We start from the raw sequence: 23,177 nt of genomic DNA, 5'->3' as shown, positions 1-23,177 counted from the left end.
CAATGTGTGGGACTTACTGGTTTTCCGCGTTTTTTTGTTTGCCAATAAGGCTGGCGTTGTTTGACGGATCCTCATGAAATTTTCAGAACTAATTTGCCACTCACTTCAGATGCTCTGTTGAAATTTTCAGGGTGATCCATCAAGCAGGGCAGAGAAAAGGGAAGGGGGGGTGGGGCAAAATTTGTATTTCTCATGTTAATTTCCATAGGAAACTTTAGACACAGCTACAGCCTGTACTGCGGAACGGAATTACACCAAATTTGGCAGAATTATAGTTGTTGGTCCAGAAAGAGGCCTTTTTGTTGAATGGTATAAATCTGTTCATGTGAGTGAGTTATTTAAGAAATTTCCAGTTGTATATATAGGGACGCAGTGTAACTACGATACCACTCACTTACCCATAACACGTATTCACTCCCCTATACAGTCACTGACACAAGCACACACTCACCAATACAGCCACTCTCATAACCACTCACTCACCCATATAGTCACTCATATACTCCAATCCTCACCTAGACTGCCTTTCACATATGCAGTTATTCACCCATATACCACTGAGACACCCACTCACTCACCGACTGCCATACACACACTGTCACCCATACAGCCCCTTACACTCACGAACCCACACAATCACCAACTCACCCATTCACTCATTAATACAGGCAATTACAATTCATTTCAACCACCCACCCACTTAGACACTCAGACATTGATACAGGTACTTAGACAACCAATCATTCGCCCATAAAGCCACTCACATACCCACTCACACACCGATACAGCCACTTAGACACAAACTGACAACTGATACAGACATTCACACAACCAGTCATTCACCCATGCATTCACAGAAACACATAATCGCTCACTTAGCCAGTCAGTTAGGCACCCACTGAATCATCCATACAGGCACTCATATTCCCACTAATTCCCCTTGGTATGTATATTTAAACACCACTCAAACTTTTTTTAAATGCTCACAGTCACTGGATGACGTCATGAGTGATGTCAGTGATGTCACTGACTAGGTCATGAGTGATGTAATATGTGAGGTCAAATGCAGTGCATTACGAGGCGCAAGTTATAGTTAGCTCACTAACTTATAATGGCTGAATTTCACTGGTTTTGTACGAATGTAATTTGAGCCTAACTATAACGTCTTTCTACCTTTGGTTTTTTCAGTGAAGCGCTATATATATATATATATATATATATATATATATATATATATATATATATACACACACACACACACACACACACACACACACACTTATAGATGTGCAAAGTTTAATATACTAATTTTAGGTCTGGCTAAGCCAGCGCATGTGCTGCTCTGCGAGACATTTTGTAGGTGGTGTGCTGCTCTGCGAGACATTTTGTAAGTGGGTTTTAAAAGTGTGGCAACCCCACGCTTTGGCTGGCCTAGCGTTTGCGTTCATGCGCGCAGCCGCCATCTGTCTTTCACGGGTCATTAGGCGTTTGATCACTGCAGCTGCTTTCACTTTTGCAGCCGCGCATTCACTCGCTCCGCCCTGTCCAGGTCTAGACCGCTTCTCTCCTCATGTTATTTGCCACATTATTTCATTGTTAGCATTTACAAATGGCTTGGATTTGTATAAATATTACTTCTGGGAACTCCAACAAACCTTTAAATATTGAGATAACACATTAGCTGCTCTTCAAAGCTGCCAGTAAATGATATTTTTTGTCAAACATATTTGAAAATATGTGCTGTAAAATACGCTTTCTGTGCCATGGGACAACCTCAAGTTTCTCCGGAAAGGGCCAAGCTCACTCTTGTGTTCATTTGCATGCTTGCACGTGGACCTGTTTGAAATTGTCTGTCTGGATTTGTTTTGGATTCTAGACTGGCTCTTGCTGTACTGACGGTCCTTGCTTTGCTAACAATGTATGTTCTGATGTTCCGTCCAGCCATAGAGGAGTATATTACTCCTCAATAACTATGCCCTGGAATGACACCAGATTGCCAGGGAAAACAAGCATTGGCATAGCCAATAGTTCTTGCATTTGGGACCTTATAGGTGTTTAGCCATGCAGCAGTTGGTGTTGTTGCACCAAGGATATCCTGTGGCATAACTAAATACTCATAAGGTCCTCAACAAGTGTTTGACTGTGGGGAGGGGTTATGACTCAAGAGGCAAAGCCTCAAGCATATCACGATGCCCCTCCCTCAAAAACTAGAGTAAATAACAGTTCAGTTTACACTCAGCATCTGTATATATAGTTTATGCTTTTTCATATATAGATTGGCATGTTTTTATATTCTATTTATGTCATGGAAGAGAAAATAAATGTGGCCCATATGTGCAACTCTAATTATAAATGCACGTGCACACATTTATTACTACTGATCAAACGTCAAATTTCAGTTTATTGCCACATTACAGCAAAATTCGCAAGTGAAAAATATTATTTGGTGAACCACAGATTCCCTGTTGCAAATACTTTACACACGGAAACAATTTTACTAATAGTGAAAAGTCTTTTCTACATGCTTTACCTTACAGCACATGCCCTTACATCGTGGTTTTAATTAACTATTTTTGAAAAACCAAATACACATGAAAAATTGTCTTTAATAAACCATGTTGTCAACCAATGAGTCCAAAAATGTTTTCCCCGATTTTGTGTCAAAGGCTGATGATGAGGATGATGATTACGTATTTATATAGCGCATGGCTACCCGGAGGCATCCCAGCGCTTAAACCACGTTCATTCTCAGAGTCTAGGTAAACAGGAGGGTTTTCAGCATCTTCCTGAATCTAAGATGGTTTTCTTCCATTCTGATGTAGTCTGGGAGATTATTCCACAGTTTTGTGGCCTGTAAAGAGAAGCGTCGGCCACCCATGCGCACTCTCCTTGTTTTGGGGACTGCTAAAAAGTTCTTATTATTAGATCTTAACTCCCGACCGGTATGATACGGGCAGAACATTGATTGAATCAATGCAGGTCCTGATTCATTGACTGCCTTATGGGCCGTGGTCAGAGCTTTAAACTCGATTCTCTGTTGCACTGGATGCCAGTGAAGCTGACGAAGTGCAAGTTTGGCAGAGGTTCTCCGTGGGACGTTCAGCAGCATACGTGCTGCACAATTCTGCACGGTCTGCAGAATCTTAATTGTCCCCTGAGGAGTGCCTAAGTATAGTGCATTGGAACAGTCTAGGCGTGACAGTATCAGCGCCTGCACTAAGATCCTTCTAGCTTCGAAGGGAAGGAGCCTGATGATTTTCCTAAGTAGCCTAATAAGGGCATAACATGTGGCTGCTACCTTCCGGGCCTGCACTGAGAAATTAAGAGCTGGGTCCATCCACACCCCAAGACTCTTAATTTGCGCTTTAGGCTTAGGCGGATGGCCGAGACTATCCGGCCGCCAGTCCGGCCGCCAGTCCTCCACCGTAGTGGGTGCCTTGTGTCCCAGCATCATCACCTCTGTTTTTGCTCCATTAAGTTTTAAGAAAGATTCATCCATCCATTCACGTACTTTAAGACAGGTAGAGAGATTTTCAAAAGGGGCATCCTGAGTAGTTAAGGAAATAATGAGCTGTGTGTCATCTGCGTACGTTACCAGTTGTACTCCCCAGGGGAGCACCACCTCAGCCAGAGGCCTCATGTAAATGTTAAATAAGGTTGGGCTGAGGGACGAACCCTGGGGAACACCGCAATGAAGACACATTTGGGGGAGGAAGCCTCGTTTTCAAAGACCACAAAGGTCCTGTCGGACAGAAAAGAGTGCAGCCACCTTAGCGCGCGGCCTGAAACACCAACTTCTCTTAACCTGTGAATCAAAATGGAATGATTCACGGTGTCGAAGGCCGCGCTAAGATCTAAAAGTAGTATGGCTGCACGGTTTCCATTGTCCACGATCTTCCTTGCTTCCTCAACCACTGTAATAAGAGCCGTTTCAGTGCCCTGATTTCTTCTAAAGCCTGTCTGTGTGGAGTGTAAGGAGTTATCCTCCAAAAAAGCGGCAAGTAGAGAATTTACATGTTTCTCCGCGAGTTTGCTGATGGTGGGCAGAAGGGAGATAGGGCGATAATTTGCCCAATCTTCTGGGTTGAGGTTGGGTTTCTTTAACAAGGCCTTAACTCTTGCCTGCTTCCAAGCAGAGGGAACCAAACCTGTGGCCAGGGAAGCATTGATCACCTCCTGAATCACTGGAGCTACAGTGTCTGATACCAGGTTCAGTATGACAGGGGGTGCAGGGTTGGCTGGAGAACCGGATTTTAGGTTCTTTAAAAGAAGCTGGGTTGTAGGGACATCTAAAGGAGCGAATTCCACGAGTTCAGTTGCAGCAGTGTAAGAGGATAAGCTTAGTTCGGTAGGTGTGTGTTAGAAGGATGAAAATATATTAGCCACCTTAGTGAAAAAAAAGTTTGCAAGTTCCTCACACCGCACCTGTGCTAGTCCGGGGTCACCAATAGGGGCGGGAGGTGTAACCAGGGATTTAAAAAATTTAAAAATTTCTCTAGGGGAATTAGCCGCCGAGCTGATTTTATCCTGAAAATAATTCGATTGGGTGGATTTAATCTCCTGTTTGTACTTCCTTAAGGCAAGCCTATAGCTGACCTTAGCAGCTTCAGAATAATTTTTTCTCCACTGTCTCTCATGTTGTTTGCATACTAATTTAAGTGTTTTCAGTTCAGGCATATATCAGGCTTTCTTGTTCTCACCACTCCTATGAGATAATTCTATCTTTGGGAGAGTGAGATCCAAGGAGGCCTCCACCCACTGGTTAAAACACGCATCAGCTTCCAGAGGGTCATTGGTAATTTTTGGTGAAGTATTTTTAAGGTTAGTATTCCAAATTTCCGTTGGAAGTTTGGACCAGACTCGGGGAAACTCTCTTGGTGAGGCTAGCATGTCCGGCCTGTTTCTGTGGGGCCATAGAAAAAAGCAGTAACGAGTGATCGGACCAAGGAACCCTAATAGCATTGTCGTAGCTAAGGGTATTTACATTAGTATAACAGTGGTCTAAAATATGTCCTGCTATGTGCGTAGGATCCGTAACTATCTGCTTCAGGTGAAGGACCTCCAAACCAGCAGTCAGATTGAGGCAGGCCGGAGAGTCTGGCTCATCTAAGTGGATGTTAAAGTCACCTAGAATAGTAAAGCTAGGGGCATTACTAGAGTAGTTTATAGCGTTAATCGGAAGATCTTCACAAAATTGGGCATAAGGGCCTGGGGGTCTATAGAGCAGAAGTCCGGAAAGAGTGCAAGTAGAAGAGAGGGAGATGGAAAACATAAGGCTTTCAGCCCCTAATATTGAGGCTTTTTCTGTTCTACATCCTAAGGTTTTTCTTTATATGATAGCGATCCCTCCCCCCCGTCCGTCAGAGCGGTCTTGTCTCAGTATGGCATAATTGGTGGGTAAGGCGCGGACGATGTCCGACTGGGAGCTATCATTTGTCCATGTTTCCGTTAGGAAGAGTACATTGAGGTCTCGTTCCTCAAGGAGCAGGGAAAGCTCAGTCGCATGTCTTGGCAGCGATCGACAATTGAGTAGCGCGAGTCAATACAAACCAACTGCATCCCCTACGCGACTGGACTTATCAGGAAGGAGTTTGTAGTTACAGCCAGTACAGTATTTAGGGGCGCTCGTATGAGCACCTAATGTAACACAATTAGTGACTTCGTCCCTTCTTAGCTTGAGCATGTCATCACGGCTATACCTAATCACAGGACTAACCTGATTTGAAGTGGTAAGGTCCATGGCCCCTGGGCCCGGTCTGGCCCGGACGGGCCCAGACGGGCTTACCTTAGGCGCTCCATTGGCGCGTTGTTGGCGCGTCCGCAAAGCGCGTCCGCTGCGCGGAGGCATGACCCTATGTTTAAGTACTAGCGCCGAGTGCCTTGCGCCTGAGCAGCTAGACTGCACCCAACCTGGGAGATACCTCCCTAAGATGGCCGCGTTCCTTCCACTTCGCCTCCTAAGATCGAGGCCGGACTGAGCCCTGAATCGGCTAAGTCACGCGAGTGAGGAATACGTTATTAAAAATGCCACGAAGGCCAAAGTAACAATTTAACACAATTTAAACAGTTTTTTAAAAAACGATGCTGTAATACAGATTTACTGTGCAGAATTGAGTGCAGAGTGTGTGTACATCTCACGGCTTCCGCCTCAGGAGAATAAGCGGGATGAATCTCTGCCTTCAATCTTGCTAATCACAGCCATGCAAGGCTGCAAGTCAAAGCCCCAATGTTAGCGGTCTGCTGAATCTAATAAAGAAATAAGGCAAGTATTTTTGCAATGGTTTTTCGGACAACAAAAAGAAAATGTTACCTCTTTTGCTCTCTTCTGGGAGGTGTTGCAAGAGACCCACTATCTCCGCCCCCTGTTGATACCCATACTTATTACGTATAGCATCTAAGATTTGTGTGCCACTGTATACCAGCATGTTCTTTTAGCTTTTTCACCTCTGCATCCAGTCTCTTGCGGTCTATCTGATGCAGGAGACTGCAGGATTATTAGTCTGCCTCCACAGGATTCTACATATATACAGAATCCTGAGTTGAGTGTATATATTTATTTTCCACTCTACATCACAACTGTTGAGGTGGCATATCGTTTTAAAACCTTTTCCCTTATTGACGGACACTCAGTAACACTGGCAGAAATAAACTTCCCAGTTGCACCAAGTTAACAGTCTCTAACAGGAAAGAGGGCTTTTAATGCTGCTCTTCAAGCTGTACCCTGGAGCCTAAAAGCAAGTCATCTAGTGGGGAAAGGACTGCTATTTGAGATTCTACTTAATCTTAGAGTAAATCTGTTTCAAAGTCCAGACAAATGTTTTCTTACTCATGCTTGTAATTTGTGCCTCCTCCAGTCCCGAAGACTTTTTTGGGAATTTCTTCATCCACAATATCCTCACGTTTATGCCCATATTCTAGTATGGGTGTATGTGACTGGGTTCTAACCCGTCTGAAACTTATGACCCCTCCGCCATCAAGCCCTATACGCCAGGTAGAGAGCTTCGATCCACCCACCAGGCCCTGCTCACTATCCCCCGTTTCAGAAAGAAAAAGGCGGGCGGAACAAAATTTGCAGTTCTCGCTCCTGCGTTCTGGAATTCCCTTCCGACTGAACTCCGCACGACATCCTCTTACATCGAGTTCCGGAAAGGTCTTAAAACTCTGCTCTTCTCCCGAGCCTACAAGGTCTAGACTCCCTCCGCTCCTGCTGTCTCCTCGCAACCCAAAAGCGCCAAGAAACCGCGTGGTATAAGCGCGCTATATAAATGTTTTTAAATTCAATTCAAATTTTGCTTCATTTAAAATTTATTTTGCAAGAGTCCCACAGCTGGTCTTGAGAGGTTGTTTTTTGTTATTCAACTAAGGTTTTTGAGGACTTCGACTTCTGTCAATGCTGATATTTTTCTTCTCTAGTAGCAGTCAAATATTTGTTTCCTCAACCACCTTATGTTTAGCCATGCAGCAGTTGGTGTGTTGCACCAAGGATATCCTGTGGCATAACTAAATACTTATAAGGTCCGAAAAGCGAGACCTATTGGCTATGCCAATGCTTATTTAATATGCTATTTATTACAAGTGTTTGACTGTGGGGAGGGGTTATGACTCAAGAGGCAAAGCCTCAAGCATATCACGATGCCCCTCCCTAAAAAACTGGAGTAAATAACAGTTCAGTTTACACTCGGCATCTGTATATATAGTTTATGCTTTTTCATATATAGTTTGGCATGTTTTTATATTCTATTTATGTCATGGAAGTGAAAATAAATGTGGCCCATATGTGCAACTCTAATTATAAATGCACGTGCACACATTTATTACTACTGATCAAACGTCAAATTTCAGTTTATTACCACATTACAGCAAAATTCGCAAGTGAAAAATATTATTTGGTCAACCACAGATTCCCTGCTGCAAATACCTTACACACGGAAACAATTTTACTAATAGTTGAAGTAGAGTCAGTTCTTGTATGTTTGTCCTTCCTGGTATCTTTTGGTTTCAACCCATTAGGACTTGCTTTCAGTGGCTTTCAGGTTTTACAATAGCCAAAAATTCGAAACATCATTATTTTCATAACCAGTTACAAATTGTCGATGGCCTTTTTTGGCCAAAATATAAACTTGGCTATTTTATTTAATAACATTGTACTTGGACTCTTGCAACTCTCTCAATAATTGATGGCATCTTTATTATTCAGTTCGATTTCTTTTATTGTTCCCCTCTGCCTATTTAACCCCTAATCCCACTCTCCCCGCTTCCAAACCAACTCGACCCCTAATCCCACGCTCTCCTTGGTTCCAAACCAAGTAGTGGTAAAATAATCTAAACACTTCAGCTATGTATTGGGCTATCATTTGATGACCTAGTGAGTCGTACTGGCTCCATCTCTTGTTGGCAACACAAATAAATGTTTATTTCAAGAACTCTTCTGGATGTAACCAGCAGATTGCAGAATAACAACATGTGAATCGAGAACACTGAGAATGTTCTGGTGTTGATTCATAACAAGTTTAACCAACCAACTTAAAGAGGAAATGTAACTTTTGCGCCTCCACATCTGAATTCCCTAATTACCATGATGTATAAACTTTACACGAATACCTAAAATCCATTCTGTGAAAATTCATCAAAAAGTAAATAAACTCACTGACAATCAAGACGTTGCTTTTCCTGTGGACCATCCATCTGAGCAATAATTAGAGGTGCAACTGCTACCTGTTATGTATCGCCCTGCTTTCCGAGGCTGTTATCTCGATTTCAATACAACTAAGCAATCATAATACCTTCTCCTTCGGGAAACAGAAGGTCCACACACCATCCAACAAACCCCTACAAAAACGACTATTGGCACTTTAAGGAATAAAGAAAGAAAGGGTTTTAAATATGTTTAAGGAACCTAAGCATGCTGGCTTTAGGCAATTTGACTTCCTACACTTAAATAAGTATTTAAGTCCTGCAGAAGTCCCATGTCAGGTGAGTAGCTTATTTAGTCCCAATTTAATTCTTGGCGCTTTGATTGTTGTATTTTTGCTATTTCCATTTTAAAGTCACAATACAAGCAAACCACTCCTCAAAACCTGAGAAACGTTGAGATCTCTGTAGAGACCTCTTAAAATAAGACTCTGTAACCACAACCAATGAATGGCCTGTAAAAAAAAGTACTGGGAAAGGACTCTGGTAGGTAGATAGGATATAAATACTAACCAGAATGTATCAAGAGTGAAGTAGATACTTTATTATTGAGATATTAATCGAAGAATGAAATCAGATGGTAGGCATGCCCTTCACACAAAAAGTGATTTGAAGAAGGATTAGCTCAAAGAGAAAGCCAGGGTGTGTCTTTGTTGGATCTATGCTTAACACTAGAAACAACAACTGAAACCCTTAAAATGGTTATCCAAGGACATAATCATACAGAACTTTGGTTTGGAGAGAGTGGTCATGAATCAGCTTTAACCCTTCACCACAAACCAACATCCAGAACACAAACAAGCAGGATTCAGGATAAAGAATCAGCTGTGGTTACTATGGGTCGCAGAACTCAAATATGTGAAACTGGAAGCTGTCAGGAAACACCATTTTCCTGAACCTTCTTTGTAATATTCTTTTGAAACCACTATCAATCTTGGTTAAACGATCAGTAAAAACAAGCATTAAGAAATCTTCTCTAAAGTGGTGCACGTCACTCTTGTGGATGGTACTTCGGCACTAACACTTCCTCCCATTCAGGCGTCAGCTCCCTCGACATGCACAGTGCAATAAAATTCAGCACTAGTACCTTTGATTTTTAAAGCTAATAGGCTGCCCTTAATTTTAATGACTAAACACCATGGAATATCAGTTCACTGTGCTGACAAGGACTAGAAAATACGAATGTGAAAACAGTTTGAAATGCTTTGGAAAATGCATGTGGGCTACAAATAGTGGGATGACTGAAAACTATCTGGTCAATGCCTTACTGCATCTACCCAGTTCCACAGTCATTTCTGTGTGTTGATCAAAAGCAATCCATGGAGTCACAGATGCTGCAGTGGTTAAACCAAGACGCTTTCACTTGTAACTTCAAAGGGTTTTACCACAGGTCCATGCTCCCATGTTTTTAGTGAAGTGGTGACCCTGGTTTCCTCATGCTTCCACTCTGCTAGCAGGAAGCCTATTTGGCACTACCACAATATATGACTCTATGCTAGTAGCAGCCACAGAATTGAACCAGCAAGAGAGTCGCAGTGTGCCTATTTGCCAGAGTGAAATGCATTGAGCATGTCATGCAACTCTCTCCACTTTCTTCATACTCCTAATACGAAGCATGTGGAATGCACGGAGTGATGCACGGCACAAAATTACTTGTATGCCAACTACTTTCTCTTAATTCTCAAAACGACAATCAAGTCCATCTGAGATCCCAGTGACCCAACAATGTAGAAACAAATGTAGTGTGGACTCCCCCACTCCAGCTTTACTTCCAAAAGCATTGAATTCTCTTCCTGTAGAACTCGAAGCTGTGCAAACCAAAATAAAGCTCATGTAAGAGCCAGAATGCTTTGGAACCACTAACAATATGATGGTTCATCTTGGAGCATTGAGTAATGTTACCCAAACTGTGTGTGCAGTGAGCAGTTTTAGGAACTCACCACAATGTACAGTACCAGGATGCCCTAATGACAAATGAGCAGTTAATGAAATGATTACTATTCAACTCAACTGAATGCCCCAGACAAGTATTGACACGTCAAGAGGCTAGCTCTCCTCAACAGGACCAAAATTCTAGTCTTCTAATCCAGATCACACAAGATTGCTAGAAATAAATTTGCAAGGCTCAGAAGACCTATGACGATAAATGGACACAAATCAACACAGATATTCTCAAAGCTAACATTCAATCAGCCTCAAACATTCAATGCAATCTAGTCAAAAGGCTTCTTCGTAAAAACAGACATTAAATCCAGTATCTGGGCCCACCTGTGAAACGAGGGGCAGAACGAGCAGGCTTACTCTATGGAGGAATGTCATAAGGAACATAGACATTCATGTCAATCGTTACTATAGTAAATAAAACTAATTTCTCTAAAAAATAACCTTTTTTACTACCACAAAAACTTCAAAGCCTCTGAAGCAACTGTGGAAAATGCAATCTTTCCTAAACCTCTCATCAAGCTAGGAAGTTGTTTTTACCCTTCTATCCCCAACCAGTATTGGTTCTCAAAAGAATATTATTGAATGCTTTTTCATGAGAGCAAAACTTTAAGACATCTTTTCCCGCCCTCTGGTTTACCAGGGTAACAGACCAAATGTTTAGGATTCTCTGATCAAAAAGGCCAATTATTCAAATTAGTTACTATGCAGTAAGGCACTAATAATATTGTGGGTTTCGTGGAAAAATAGTTTCTGATAATGAAAATGAAAGCACTGGATCAATTTTCTGAATACTTAGTTATTTACATACATTTTAAGAGGGAATGGCAGCAAGCCATTCTGAAATTCACTTGTTTCAGCTATGCAGTATCTCAGTCATAGAAGCATACTGCGATTTGAATTCCAGTGGATTAAAATCACTGCAGTTCAACATCAACAATGTTAACGGTTAGTTGGTTGTTTTCAACTGATGACCTCACAAATAATGTTTCACAGCTTTCTCTTCTCTATATGGATAACAGAACATATGTTCGTGGCAGCAACAAACACACTGGCTCTGGCAAAAATCATTTCGTATTATTGTCTAAACAATATCAGGTCCATTAAAGAGCAGTATTTGATTAAAAACAGATAGAGTTCCCTTTATGTAGAAATGATTGTCATTCCTTAACACTCAAAAAAATTTATTATTTGGCTAGAGACTGAGATGCCTGTATTATGTGCGCATTCCTTAAGGTATTGACTTGATCATGAAATTGGCACTCTTAAGTCGGAGGTCTTCAAACGGATCTCTCCCCTCCCCCCAAATCCTGGGGACTTTAAATCGCCTGTAAGAGGAGAAGCCTTCTGAAAACAGCACTCAGAGAGGTAAGTAATGTATCATCAGTAAACTTTTATGTCACTCACGTTAAGGCTAGGAGTAGGTGGAAGGAGCCCAGGGCTCCGAATGACCCTAAAAGTACCCCAATTCTGACAAAGGATCATGCTCTGGATACTTTCACACTTGAGGGAGACCAGACTGCCAATAGCATGTTGGTATTGTATATTCAATTGCATTTTTTAATGGGATACCTGAAAATAACTACAATGTCGAATTCATAAATATGTTTAAGCCAGCCATTTTAGAGTACAATTATGACAAAATATTTGTAATTCCAGGTGGCCTCTAATCAATTTTTTTTCCACACAAGGGATTGCACATCTTTAAAAAAAAGGTTTAAGACACCATACTAGGTCAATATGATTCATTGGGGGTATTCCTAAGAGGCAAAATGCATTATTGATCTTGGAGTACCCAAGTTGACATACACGTTTTCTAGCTCTACCAAAGGTTCCTCTGCTACACTGTTACTTGCAGACAGGTGGCCATCTACCAAGAGCTTGCGTTAAACTGACAGAAACATTGAAAATGTGTACATTTTAAAGACATGGAACGGAAAAGTCATACTTCACCTGTGAATGATGGAAAACATCTTTTGCTATGGCATTCAAATCAGTCGTATCCTGAATATTCCGGACGTAGTCAGCAACAGCTTTGATCACTACATCACAAGGTGGTAAAACTAATTGATGGGCACGAACCTGGAGAACAAATTTAGAGTACTTAGTAAACCAAATAAGGGAAAAGTTTACATTTTAACACACTGACCAATATTTTGATAGAAGCCATCACACTGATGTCCCTTCTTGACATTCTATTGAAAGGGAATTAACTCAAATGTGTTACTGCAAAACAAACTTAAATAATACTCCTTATGCGCTGTAAATAAATGTCACCTGGGTGCATTGAGGGTGATATGGTTGGTTTATACGTTAAAATATCGTCACAATGATAGCAGACCCCAGAATAACCCCCCAGAATAAGTTGTGTTTACCTTGACTAGGTTAAATACTGTGGCTTAAATGTATTTTGCAGTTCTATAAAGACTTTGCAACAGATTAATTTTCACTCTATGGATACAAAGTACTCCCCTAAAAATACATTTAGTTTTAAGTAATATGCATCTTCTTTACAAATGCTATAAAAATGCTCAGTTTCACAATCTTTAAGAGGTCCATCCACAATTATCTGGATGTAGTGTAGGAAAGGTGAAAACAAAATGAGACTAAAGCATATTGGTGCTCATCTGCAAGTGGACCACAACGCTGTATTTAGCTCAATCAAAACGAATAGCATCATCTCGCCAAAATAGTGAGTGGTACTTAACCTGCAGGCTTTTTGCTCATTAGCAACATTGTTGATAAAACCGGACTTGAGGCCAGACCAAAAGCGGATTGCGAAGCGGTTTGTAGAGATCCGAGCTTCAGTATCACATATGCAGTGGTGTGCCAAAAAAGGCACGCCACCCACTGACCTGTACATGCAATCCCCTTCTTGAAAAAATTAGCTACTGCTACATGTTTTTGGATGATGGCTGAAGAGATCAGAGATAGGGTGATGATAATAGGGAAAGTCTACTAACAATCACTATAAAGTTATCTTTAGTAGGATACATTTCCGTCATGGCTGTTCCTTATTCTCAATTTTCTGAGTAGGTTCTTCTGCAAGCAAGAATGAGAAAAGAAGGAACAGGCCTAGGCAAAAACTTGAAAAGAGCATCCTGGACACATTTAGCAACGTTCTAGGATGAAGCTGTGAGAGTGTAGCATCAGCTAGGTATGTGTTGTAGCCCATATAATAACACAGCATATCTCTCTCTGAAGGCAATGCCTTCGTCCAGGTGAGATTTAAATGAGCACCAGAAGGAAGTTGGGCTCCATGCAGAGAGTAGCATTTGATGATTCTTTATGATCCAACTGGCAACTGAGAATATAGCAGCCGATCAGCTTATGCCAGTGATAAAAAAAGGTCACTTAGTTAACTGGTAAAAGGTATGCCCGTAGTTTTATCAAAACAAAAGTGCAAATTGCTCCTCATATCAAGGTTGTGTAAATTCTTAGCCTTGAAAGAATGGAGATATAGAAACAATGTGGGGACAACGATCAAATCGCTTGTAAAGCACAGACATGAAGAAGGCGGGACAAAGCATCAGACTTCTTTTTACCACTGAAGTGTAGTGAACAGAAGCAGAGGGCATATGGCACATTTCTACATATGGCTGATGTTAAGAATACTAAGAAGTGATGAAAGAAACTGCTGGCTACATTAGCCCAAAAAGCTCAAAACGTGTCTGCCTGTGAAGGACAAAGCTAAGGTCCAGGAAGAAAATGTGGCACCTAATCGGAGGAAACAGAAGCTTCAGGTGGTTGATGTCTTGACCACTTCATTTGATATGGTGTTGGATTCCACATGCCTAGGACACTAAAGTAGCACAGCGCAGAGACATGCTCAGGTTATCCGTCATCAGTGTTGGAGAGTGAGAGTTCCGGCAGTAAACCACCAGCACCAATACTCCGATCAGTCGACGGTGACAGCAAGCTGCCAAAAAGGCATCCTATCAAAACGTTGGGAGAAAGAGGCAACAATTTTGGGGTGTGGTCGGGGCAAGGGATAGAAAGAGAGAACGTTGAGGCCTGGGATGGGCTGGAGTAGTTACCAAGCTCCTGGGCCCACTGGGAACTCATTTGGAGCTAGGCCTTAGGTACAATCTCAGTGCAGGATGTCTGTAGTTCAAGAAGCCATCTGGAAGTTTCTCTGCTCATTAAGTTGAAAGCAGATGGCTGTTCCCCTCTGGAAGAAAGCAAGACTTTAGAGGGTGGGGATTAATCCTCTTGTGGTAGTTCATGAGAACACAAAATTGAATAGCATCCACAACAAGGATGGGCTCTGCTTCACCCTTTGACACTACTCTGAGAAGTGGCCACAAAGGGACAAAAGTGGATATCTTGCTACCAGTAGGGCCAAATTCTGGGTGAAAACTCTAGCATCGACATCAGAACCAAAACACATGGAAGTAAGCATCCTGCATTTTCACCACACATGTCCACTCTTTGGGGATGCTTCCAAGATCTGAAATGAAGTAAGCCTATCTAAATTCTGCAAGGGTGGAGAGGGTCTGGATTAAACGGAGCAGAGTACTCCGCCCGTTTTTCTTTCTAAGCAAGTAGTGGCCCTGTACCTTTATGGGGATGGGATGACCTCTACTGCTGAAAGGAAAAGCGGTTAGGAATCATGGCAGGAATACTGGGCATCAAAAACGAGATTCAAGGGGTCAAAAAGACCGGATAGCCTGATGTTCGGAAAACAGGTCATTACTGTCACACTGCTTGGGAATGTGAGGTGTTCCTTTCTTATCAGACTTTAACTCTGTTCAGCATCAATAACAGAGTCTCCTTCCTGTCAGCAAAGTGATAGGTCTGATCTGCCCTCCATTTACCATGAAGCACTTAGCATGAGGATGGTAAACAGATGAAGTCTGGTGGTCTCCTAGAGAGCCAGACTCTTGCAAGAAGCGAGTTAATCATCTTGGATATGTCATGCAGATTTGTAGTATAGAAAAACAATGGTCTTTCATCCTCCCTACAGACTACCCAACCCCAGGAGCTGTGATCAGGACCATCAACCTACAGGCACTCTTAGTAGGTTAGTAACCCAGGCACTTGCTGGCCTTATTATTATTACTTTTTAATATGGTAGTACATTTTATTTTATGATTGTTCCTTTAGGTTGCTTTTCAACCTTCCCCTGTCCTGAGGAAGACCCGCACGCTGAGGATGTAATCGCCCTCCACACACTAAGTTGGGTCAAAACGTCGACATTTGTCCCCTGAAGGTCCTGTACCATATCTCACTATTGCCCCATCTAACAGATGATACGTTCTCTGAATTATTTGTAAATGATCAAAAACAACTACAAAAATGACTACTCAAGGACAGGCCATACGAACTGGTGTTGATGTGACTTAGAACCAGTTCCGTTCAGAACCATTGTAATTTCTATTTTTTAACCATCTTCACTCTGTGAAACCTCCCCCTTTTATCCCTTTTTAATCTATATCACACATGAGCACTAATCTTTCACCCTCCTCCTTTGAAGCAACCTTTCTACAACTATTATATAACTTGGTAATGTGGCTTACCTTTTTGAATAAGTTTCTGAAATAAAACAGATATTTTTGTCTTGAAGAACCCATTGGGTGCCAGTGTTCCTTTTCTTTCTTCTGAAGGTGCTAATTTGATAATTTTGTGTGTATTTAGTACCTTGTGCTGATTCTATACATGCCTAAAATAGTATTAAAAGTCATTAAACTCACTGGACTTCATTGTGTGAAAAATAGGTCTAGGACCATTGTTTAACTATAATACACGATACACAGGTCTGTGGACAGAATTGGGTTACCCCATTAGTTAATAATGTGCAGATTTGTAGAGCACATCACCACCAGGGAGGGTATCCTGGGACAGAAAAGGGGAGAGCCTAGCCAAACCTAGGACCTAGTGGGACTATTCAAAAAGCAAGGTCTTTAGCTTCTTACGGAATTCAAGAAGTGAGGAGGATGCGCTTATTTGTAGTACTCATTCGTTCCACACTTTAGGAGCGATGTAGAAGAATGCTTTACCGCAGGATCTGGTTTTCCATATGTATGGGACGTGTGTGCAAATAGGAGTCCAGACAAGCAGAGGTGTCTGGAATGTTTGTGAAAGTGGGTGTGATTGTTGAGGAATGCTTGGCCAGTGTTATGTGGGTTCTTGAAAGTGTGGGTGAGAAGTTTAATTTGCGCTACATTGCACATTTTTCCCCTCCTGAACAATAGTGTTTGCTCTCTTTCGGTCTTCAAGAAGTTTGTTCAACATTTCCTCTATCTCATCCCACTGTTGGTGGCCATATCTATTTAGTAGTGCATTTGAGTTAGCAATATGCCATTAGTTTGCTGCCTCTTTCTCCATTGTCCTCCCCACCATGTTCATCCTCTTACTGTCTTTCTCTGGTGGTTGCCTTGTGTTGGAGACTACATTGGCTCTCCTCCTGGCTGTGGTGACAATAACAGAGTCAGGTATTGTACTACTTCCCTGAATATATTTTGGATCATTTGAGGAGGGTTTATATTTTTCCTCCACCCTGGGGTTCACCCCCTTGTTTGAAGCTGGTTCATTCAAGGCTTCTTTGCCTTGGTCCAGGATACTGGACAGCATAGGAAGATAGTGTGTTCCTCTTGTAGCTGGTGCCAGTGTTTCTAGCAAGAAACAGGTGTCCCCTTTTTCCTCCTCTAAGGGTACTCCAAATTGATTTGCTGACCTTTTAACAATGTCATTATAGAAAGCTATGTAACCTGAGAGAGGAAGCTTTCGAAGGAAGGCTGCAAATCTCTTCTTCCGGACTCTGTGTCTTGGTCGTTCCAAGAATCCTACCAGGACTGGAAACAAGCATCCTAGGACCGGTTTCAGGCTTTCAGCCCTCATCAGCCAGGATAGCTTGCTTACAGTTGCATGGAGAAACCAGTCAGAGGATGCTTGTTTTCGGTCCTGGGAGGACCTGGCTTGGCAGTTCGGCTGGACTGTTCCCATAAGGCTCCGGGTCAAGACTGATTAGCATATGGCCCGGTCTAAACTGGGGTGGCATGGTGAGCAAAAGAATGATGGATTTAACCCAGATCTCTTGACTGGGGGTGAATGTTTTGATTTGTTCTGCATTTCGTCCATCAATTGTTTGTCTTTTGCTTTCTCGCCCTACGTGCGCCAGGTATGCCCAGGCATAGTCCTGGGCTCACAGTGACACTGGAATCAAGCTATCCTGGCTGAAGAAGGGTGAAACCCGAAAACCAGTCCTAGGATGCTTGTTTCCAGTCCAGGGAGGACCTGGCTTGGCAGTTCGGGCTGGACTGTTCCCATGAGGCACAGGGTCAAGGCTGATTTGCATATGGCCATGTCTGACCTGGGGTGGTGTGGAGTGCAAAAAAACCGATGGATTTAGGCCCAGATCTCTGTACTGGGGTGAATGTATGACATTGTTCTGCATTCTGTCCATCAATTGTTGTTTTTGCTTTTCTAAAGGATGCAGCAGATTGGATGGCAAATTGCTACTTAAAAGTTAACGGTGATAAAACTAAAGTGATGATTTGAACTACTGGTCTACGCTTAGCTGGCCAGAATCAATGGTTAGTGTTCCTATTTCCAAAACCGTAGTAAACAGTTTGGGCATTTGGCTGGCCAATAAACTATCCTTTGAAACATAGGCTTGGAATGTAGCTACAAGTTTCTATGGCATGTTGAGAATGCTTAGAAAAATATGGGATTTCCTTCCTCTTCCCTCCCAGAGATCTGTTGTTCAAGCACTTATTTTATCATGCCCTAACTATGGACACTCTTTATCTTGGCTGTCCACAAACGGTTGAAAAAAAGACTGCAAGTAGTGCAGAATGCAGCTCCCTGACAGCTGTTGAAGATACCAAAGCATCATTCAGTTTCTAGTTAAGTACCCTCACTGCATTGGTTACCAATTAAACTAAGACCCCATTTTAGGGCCCTCTGTATAGCCCCATTATACTTATTAAAAAAAGCCCTGCACTGCTCTGGTACCTGGACATTGAGATCCTCAGTCTCATTCAGTATTATAGTGCCAAAAGTTCAGAAAGCCAAAAGTGGAGGCTGCTTCTTTGTCTACCACGCTCCAAAATTGTGGAACTCCTTACCTTAGAAGATTTGAAAGCTTGAAAACAAATAAACGTTTAGGAAGATGTTCAACTTAGCAATATAACACCCTTGCTAAGTCTTAAACTTCCATTTTATTGCACAGAAGTCCCATCTAAGGTAGGACCTAGGTGGCCCATAGGGCAGGATGTACTGCAATTAAAAGGTTGGACATGTACTTTTAAAGTTTCACATGTCTGGATAGTGAAAAACTCCTAAATTTGGTTGCTGCCCACCTCTGACATTTGGTTGCCTTAATACATTTTAGTAAGTGCCACCTTTTGATTTGGAACAGGTGAATATTTAATGTTTGGTGTCAGAGAAATTGTAATTAAAAATCCTCTTTAATGTTGGGTTTTAGGTTACAATTTTGAAAATGCCACTTTAAGAAAGTTTTCCTGTCCCAGCTATTTAGTGCTAGGTCACATGACTAGGTGTAGTTGGCAGTTGGACTTTGTTTATTCCTCAAAGACAGCCCCACAATACAAGGATTGGGTGTGCCTAGATGGGCCATAAACTGGCAGGATTACGGGGGGGGGGGCGTGGTGAGGTGGTACCAGGCACTACTCTGAAAATGGCTCTACTCTACCTTCATACAAAGGACTGGTCACCCCAGCATTGTTCATTCAGCAAGCATGAAGCCAGAAAAAGGGAAGCAGGAGACTTCAAGCACTTCAAAGATAATCATCTAGAAACAAATACTTCAAAGTCAGCACAATGTATAAAAATAGGATCCTCAGACCCACTCTTCAGTTTATTCACTGGACCTGCAGAGGGACTAAGGAATGCCTTCTGTGTACCCCGCAAGACTGCTTTGCTGCACCTGGAAGGACAGATTTGCTGCCTAGAAACAGACTTGAACTCTCAGAAGCCTGCCCTGCTGCTAGAGCCTAGTTTCAGAACTTGAGCCCAGGACTAGCCAAGTGAATCCAAGCACTAGTTGGCGGATCTCCTTATCAGAGCATCAGGGACAGAACAGGCTCCAACCATCTTGAACCAACACCTGGACCCAGCCTGGGTGAGTCTTGAATTCCCAGGTGGTGCTTCTCCTCTCCTGGGCCCTTGGTTGTGGAGTTTATTTAGTAACTTTTGTAGTTCACCCGGACAGGCATTGTGGCGTTTGCTTGAACAGGGTGGCTTCCCCATTCAACCAACAAACCAATTTCTCACAACAGGCCATATGGTTAGCATTAATTCTTTGGATAAGATTGGGAGGCGTTTGGCGAGGTCTCTTGGGTGTGGTAGAGGGTTTACGTTGCTGTCAATGGCTGCGATTTGAGGGTGAAGAATTGAGAGAGATTGTTTCAAAGGTCCTGAAAGGAGGTGATCGAGTTGAAGGTGGTCGCTGGTGAAGTGAAACCCTTCACAATGGCAAAGATTTATTTGCCTGTTTTGGTGCTGGCATTGACTTTGTCTGTCAGAGCGGCACATTTGGTGGCCCTGATCATTTGGTGTTAACGTCCCAGGTCCAGCTTTAATGTGTTCCTGTCTGTATTGTCCTGGCTCAATCTTTATTAGGGCTCGAGCTGTATGAGGTGGAGTTTCATTAGTCTAACTTCCTCGTGCTTCAACTGACCTGGGGTATAGATTTTGTTGTATTGTGTTTGAGGATGGCCAGGTAATCTGCACAAGAGGTGATCCAATTCTTGAAATCTGAGATGGTTTTGAAGAGGCAGTTGCTGTCTTTGGGTCGGTTGGTGTGGAGAGCGATGTTCCAGTCATGGTCAGTGATGCCGTACCAATTTCCGCAGGCTGGTGTGACAGAGGTGCATGTGCGTTGGAACGGGACAGTGATTCTGAACTTGATGAGGGCGTGGTCTATCCAGGACACTGGTGTGGGCTCATCTACTCTGATGTTTTTGAAGGTGGGAATATAGGGCTTAGAAGGTGTCTGGTGACGTGGGTAGGTTCTTTTACCCATTGGGTGAGTCCAAGGCTTCCATGGTCTTCAATGGGTGCTTTTGAGTTGGGCGTTGGTGCAGTCGTCCAGATGGAAGTTCAGGTCTCCCGGTAGGATGCAATTGCTAGTGTTGAGGGAGAGTGATGCGGGGCAGTCCATAATGTGGCTGTGAAGTTGGTGCGTGGTCTTAGTGGTCTGTAGATGAGAAAGCCACTTAAGAGTGTAGTTGGCTGTGACATGGAGATTGAACAACAGGTATTCCATAATGGAGGATGAGGTTACCATGGCAGTGGTACAGCTAATGACGCTCCTGTGGATGATAGTGATTTCCTTCCACAGGCTTGTAAAGTCAATCCTAACAGGTGATCTTGTAGCCAGGGTGATGGCTTTGGTGAGGTCAATGCAGGGTTCAGCCAGGTTCCTGTGAGGAAAAGTAGGTCCAGAGCATTGTCGTGAAGCAGGTTCCAGATCTCGGTGGCACATTTGTTGAGTGAGCAGGTATTGAGGATCATGCATGCAAGTGTTGTGTAAGTAGCTGCAGGAGTGGGCAAGTGCGGAAGTGGGGTCTTGTGTGCTCTCTGTGGAGGTGTGGTAAGTGTTGGTGTGGGTAAGTGCATGAAACTTTACAGGAAGCACAGGAGAATGATCCCTCAGTGTGTGGTGCTATGCGGCAGCATTGCATGGAGCGGCGGCCAGGGTTGTGGGCACAGAGGGTCGCAGTGGTGAATAGCAGGATGGGGGAGGACCAGTGTTCCTGCCACCGGGCGTGGTCTAGACTCAGACGGGCTTGCCTTTGCTGCGCACGCACTCCGGACGCTGTTAAGTAGGTCCTGGGAGGAGTGATGTCACTTCCTACACATATGAATGATGAGAAATCCAGTTATATTACTTCCTGTGCAAATGTAGCACCTGGAGATGATCTCTATTACTTTTTGGAGCATGAATTCTGAACTGCTGATTTCACAGCTTAATGATCAGTGTTAATCTGAATACTTGCTGCATTACTGTATGAATATTCAAGGAGTGTGAAAAGTGAGTATTTTTGCAAGCCTTGGTCAGTTTTCTTCCCTGTAGATCCAATCCACACTGACAGAAGGAAAATGCTACTTACCAGTATGCATCTGTTCTTGGCATGTAGAGCTGCAGAGTTGCACACTGTGCATAGATCGCCACCTAGTGTTTGGCCCGGATGTCTAGGGAGAGGGTGTGTCTGCGTGGTGGGGTTGCTGTGAATTCCAAACAGGAACTTTGTCCTATGATGGAAACGAACCACTGATCTGTGGAAATCTCTTGCCACCTTGCCTGAAAGCCATGGAGTCTCCCGACAGGTGTAGTGCATTTGGGAGGGGCAGAAGTGGCTCCGTAAGCTGTGCAATCTTTTTCTCTGCCCTGAGAGCTGTTACCCCTGTAGCCTCCCCTTGAATAGGAGGAGGAAAAGGGGGAGGTGGGATAAGTGGATAGAAGGAAGAGGAGGATGCCTAAGAGGTAGATGGCTAATTCCCTGATCCTGGAGCTTTCGGTTCTCAGCTGGTGAATCAGGCTCCAGTGCAAAAGCCTCCTCTAAAGCAGACCTTTTTTTGTGAGGGATAGATGCCAGAGACTGTGGCGGAGCCTGGGTGAGGATTCTGCCGATTTGTGGATGGATGAGAATCTTTTCCTGCCCAGCATCAAGCTCTTCCTGTAATCGTACGGGATAGGCTAGTCCTGTTCCTTCGATATAGTAGAGGAAGGGGCTTTGGGCACCCAGCATTTCTGCCCCGAGGCCGGCATCCGACACGCTGGTGCAGAGGGGGTTCGGATGCAAAGAAGTCTTTGGAGTCGACGAAGGGCTCAAGGGTGATGGACATACGCGCCAGAAGGCAAGTCTTTTGCAGCTGTTTTGGTGCCTATCGGAGGCATGTGTTTGTTGTCGACCATGGCCTTGAGGCAGTGGTGGACTGCAAGCCTGAATCTGGAATTCAGGCCTCTACCCCCTCAAGGACGGTGCTTGGTCCGACGGAGACATGGTAGAGGGAGGGTTGGATGGTGTCCACAGACTCGATGTTTTCCATGGTTGGGCTTGGGATTCTACAGCCTTCGACTCCAAACGGAAGCTCGGCTCAGGGCTCAAATGAAAGGGCTGTCACCCTGAGGGTCCTGGCCCTGTGTCCGCCTTGAAGTCAGGGTGGTCCCTGGAGCAGTCTATGGTATAGTCTCCTTACAGCTGCACCATGGTTAGTTGAGCAAGGAATCTATCTCGTCAGTACTGCAGTGTCTTCTTACTGCAGAATGCAAGGCATGGTGAGCAGGAGGAGTTGTCCTGCTCTGGGGACAGACAGTTGGCAAACCTGGCAGAGGTCTGCCCAGGGACACTTTGAACGACACTGTGGGCTCATTTAGAACGCAGTCACCATTTTTAGTGAAGCAACGATGGTGTAGGCCCCAAAGGGTGCGTAGAGTAGAACCCGGTCGCAAAGTGTGATGAAGAGTGCGATAACACCAAAACGTAGCACAAGCGCCAACTGTTGTCACCGATTGAACAAAGAGTCCGAAAACACTTGAAGACTATCACTGCAGGCGTCAACTTGGGGTTCAGTGG

General features: G+C 43.4%; 1 protein-coding gene across 2 annotated transcripts in view; it reads right to left on the bottom strand.

The window, feature by feature from the left end:
• The window catches only part of FAM120A (family with sequence similarity 120 member A), a 401,275-nt gene that overhangs the window by 242,827 nt on the left and 135,271 nt on the right, over positions 1 to 23,177 (bottom strand). For both annotated transcript variants that reach the window (XM_078661614.1, XM_078661613.1), the window contains exon 4: positions 12,586 to 12,714. In XM_078661614.1, coding sequence (XP_078517740.1) covers positions 12,586 to 12,714 — 129 coding nt within the window. The remainder of the gene's footprint in view (positions 1 to 12,585; positions 12,715 to 23,177) is intronic.

This window comes from Lissotriton helveticus, chromosome 9 (assembly GCF_964261635.1).
Source record: "Lissotriton helveticus chromosome 9, aLisHel1.1, whole genome shotgun sequence".
Classification (NCBI taxonomy): Eukaryota; Metazoa; Chordata; class Amphibia; order Caudata; family Salamandridae; genus Lissotriton; species Lissotriton helveticus.
The sequence above is the reverse complement of the archived record's forward strand: the minus strand, read 5'-3'. Positions and strand labels throughout refer to the sequence as shown.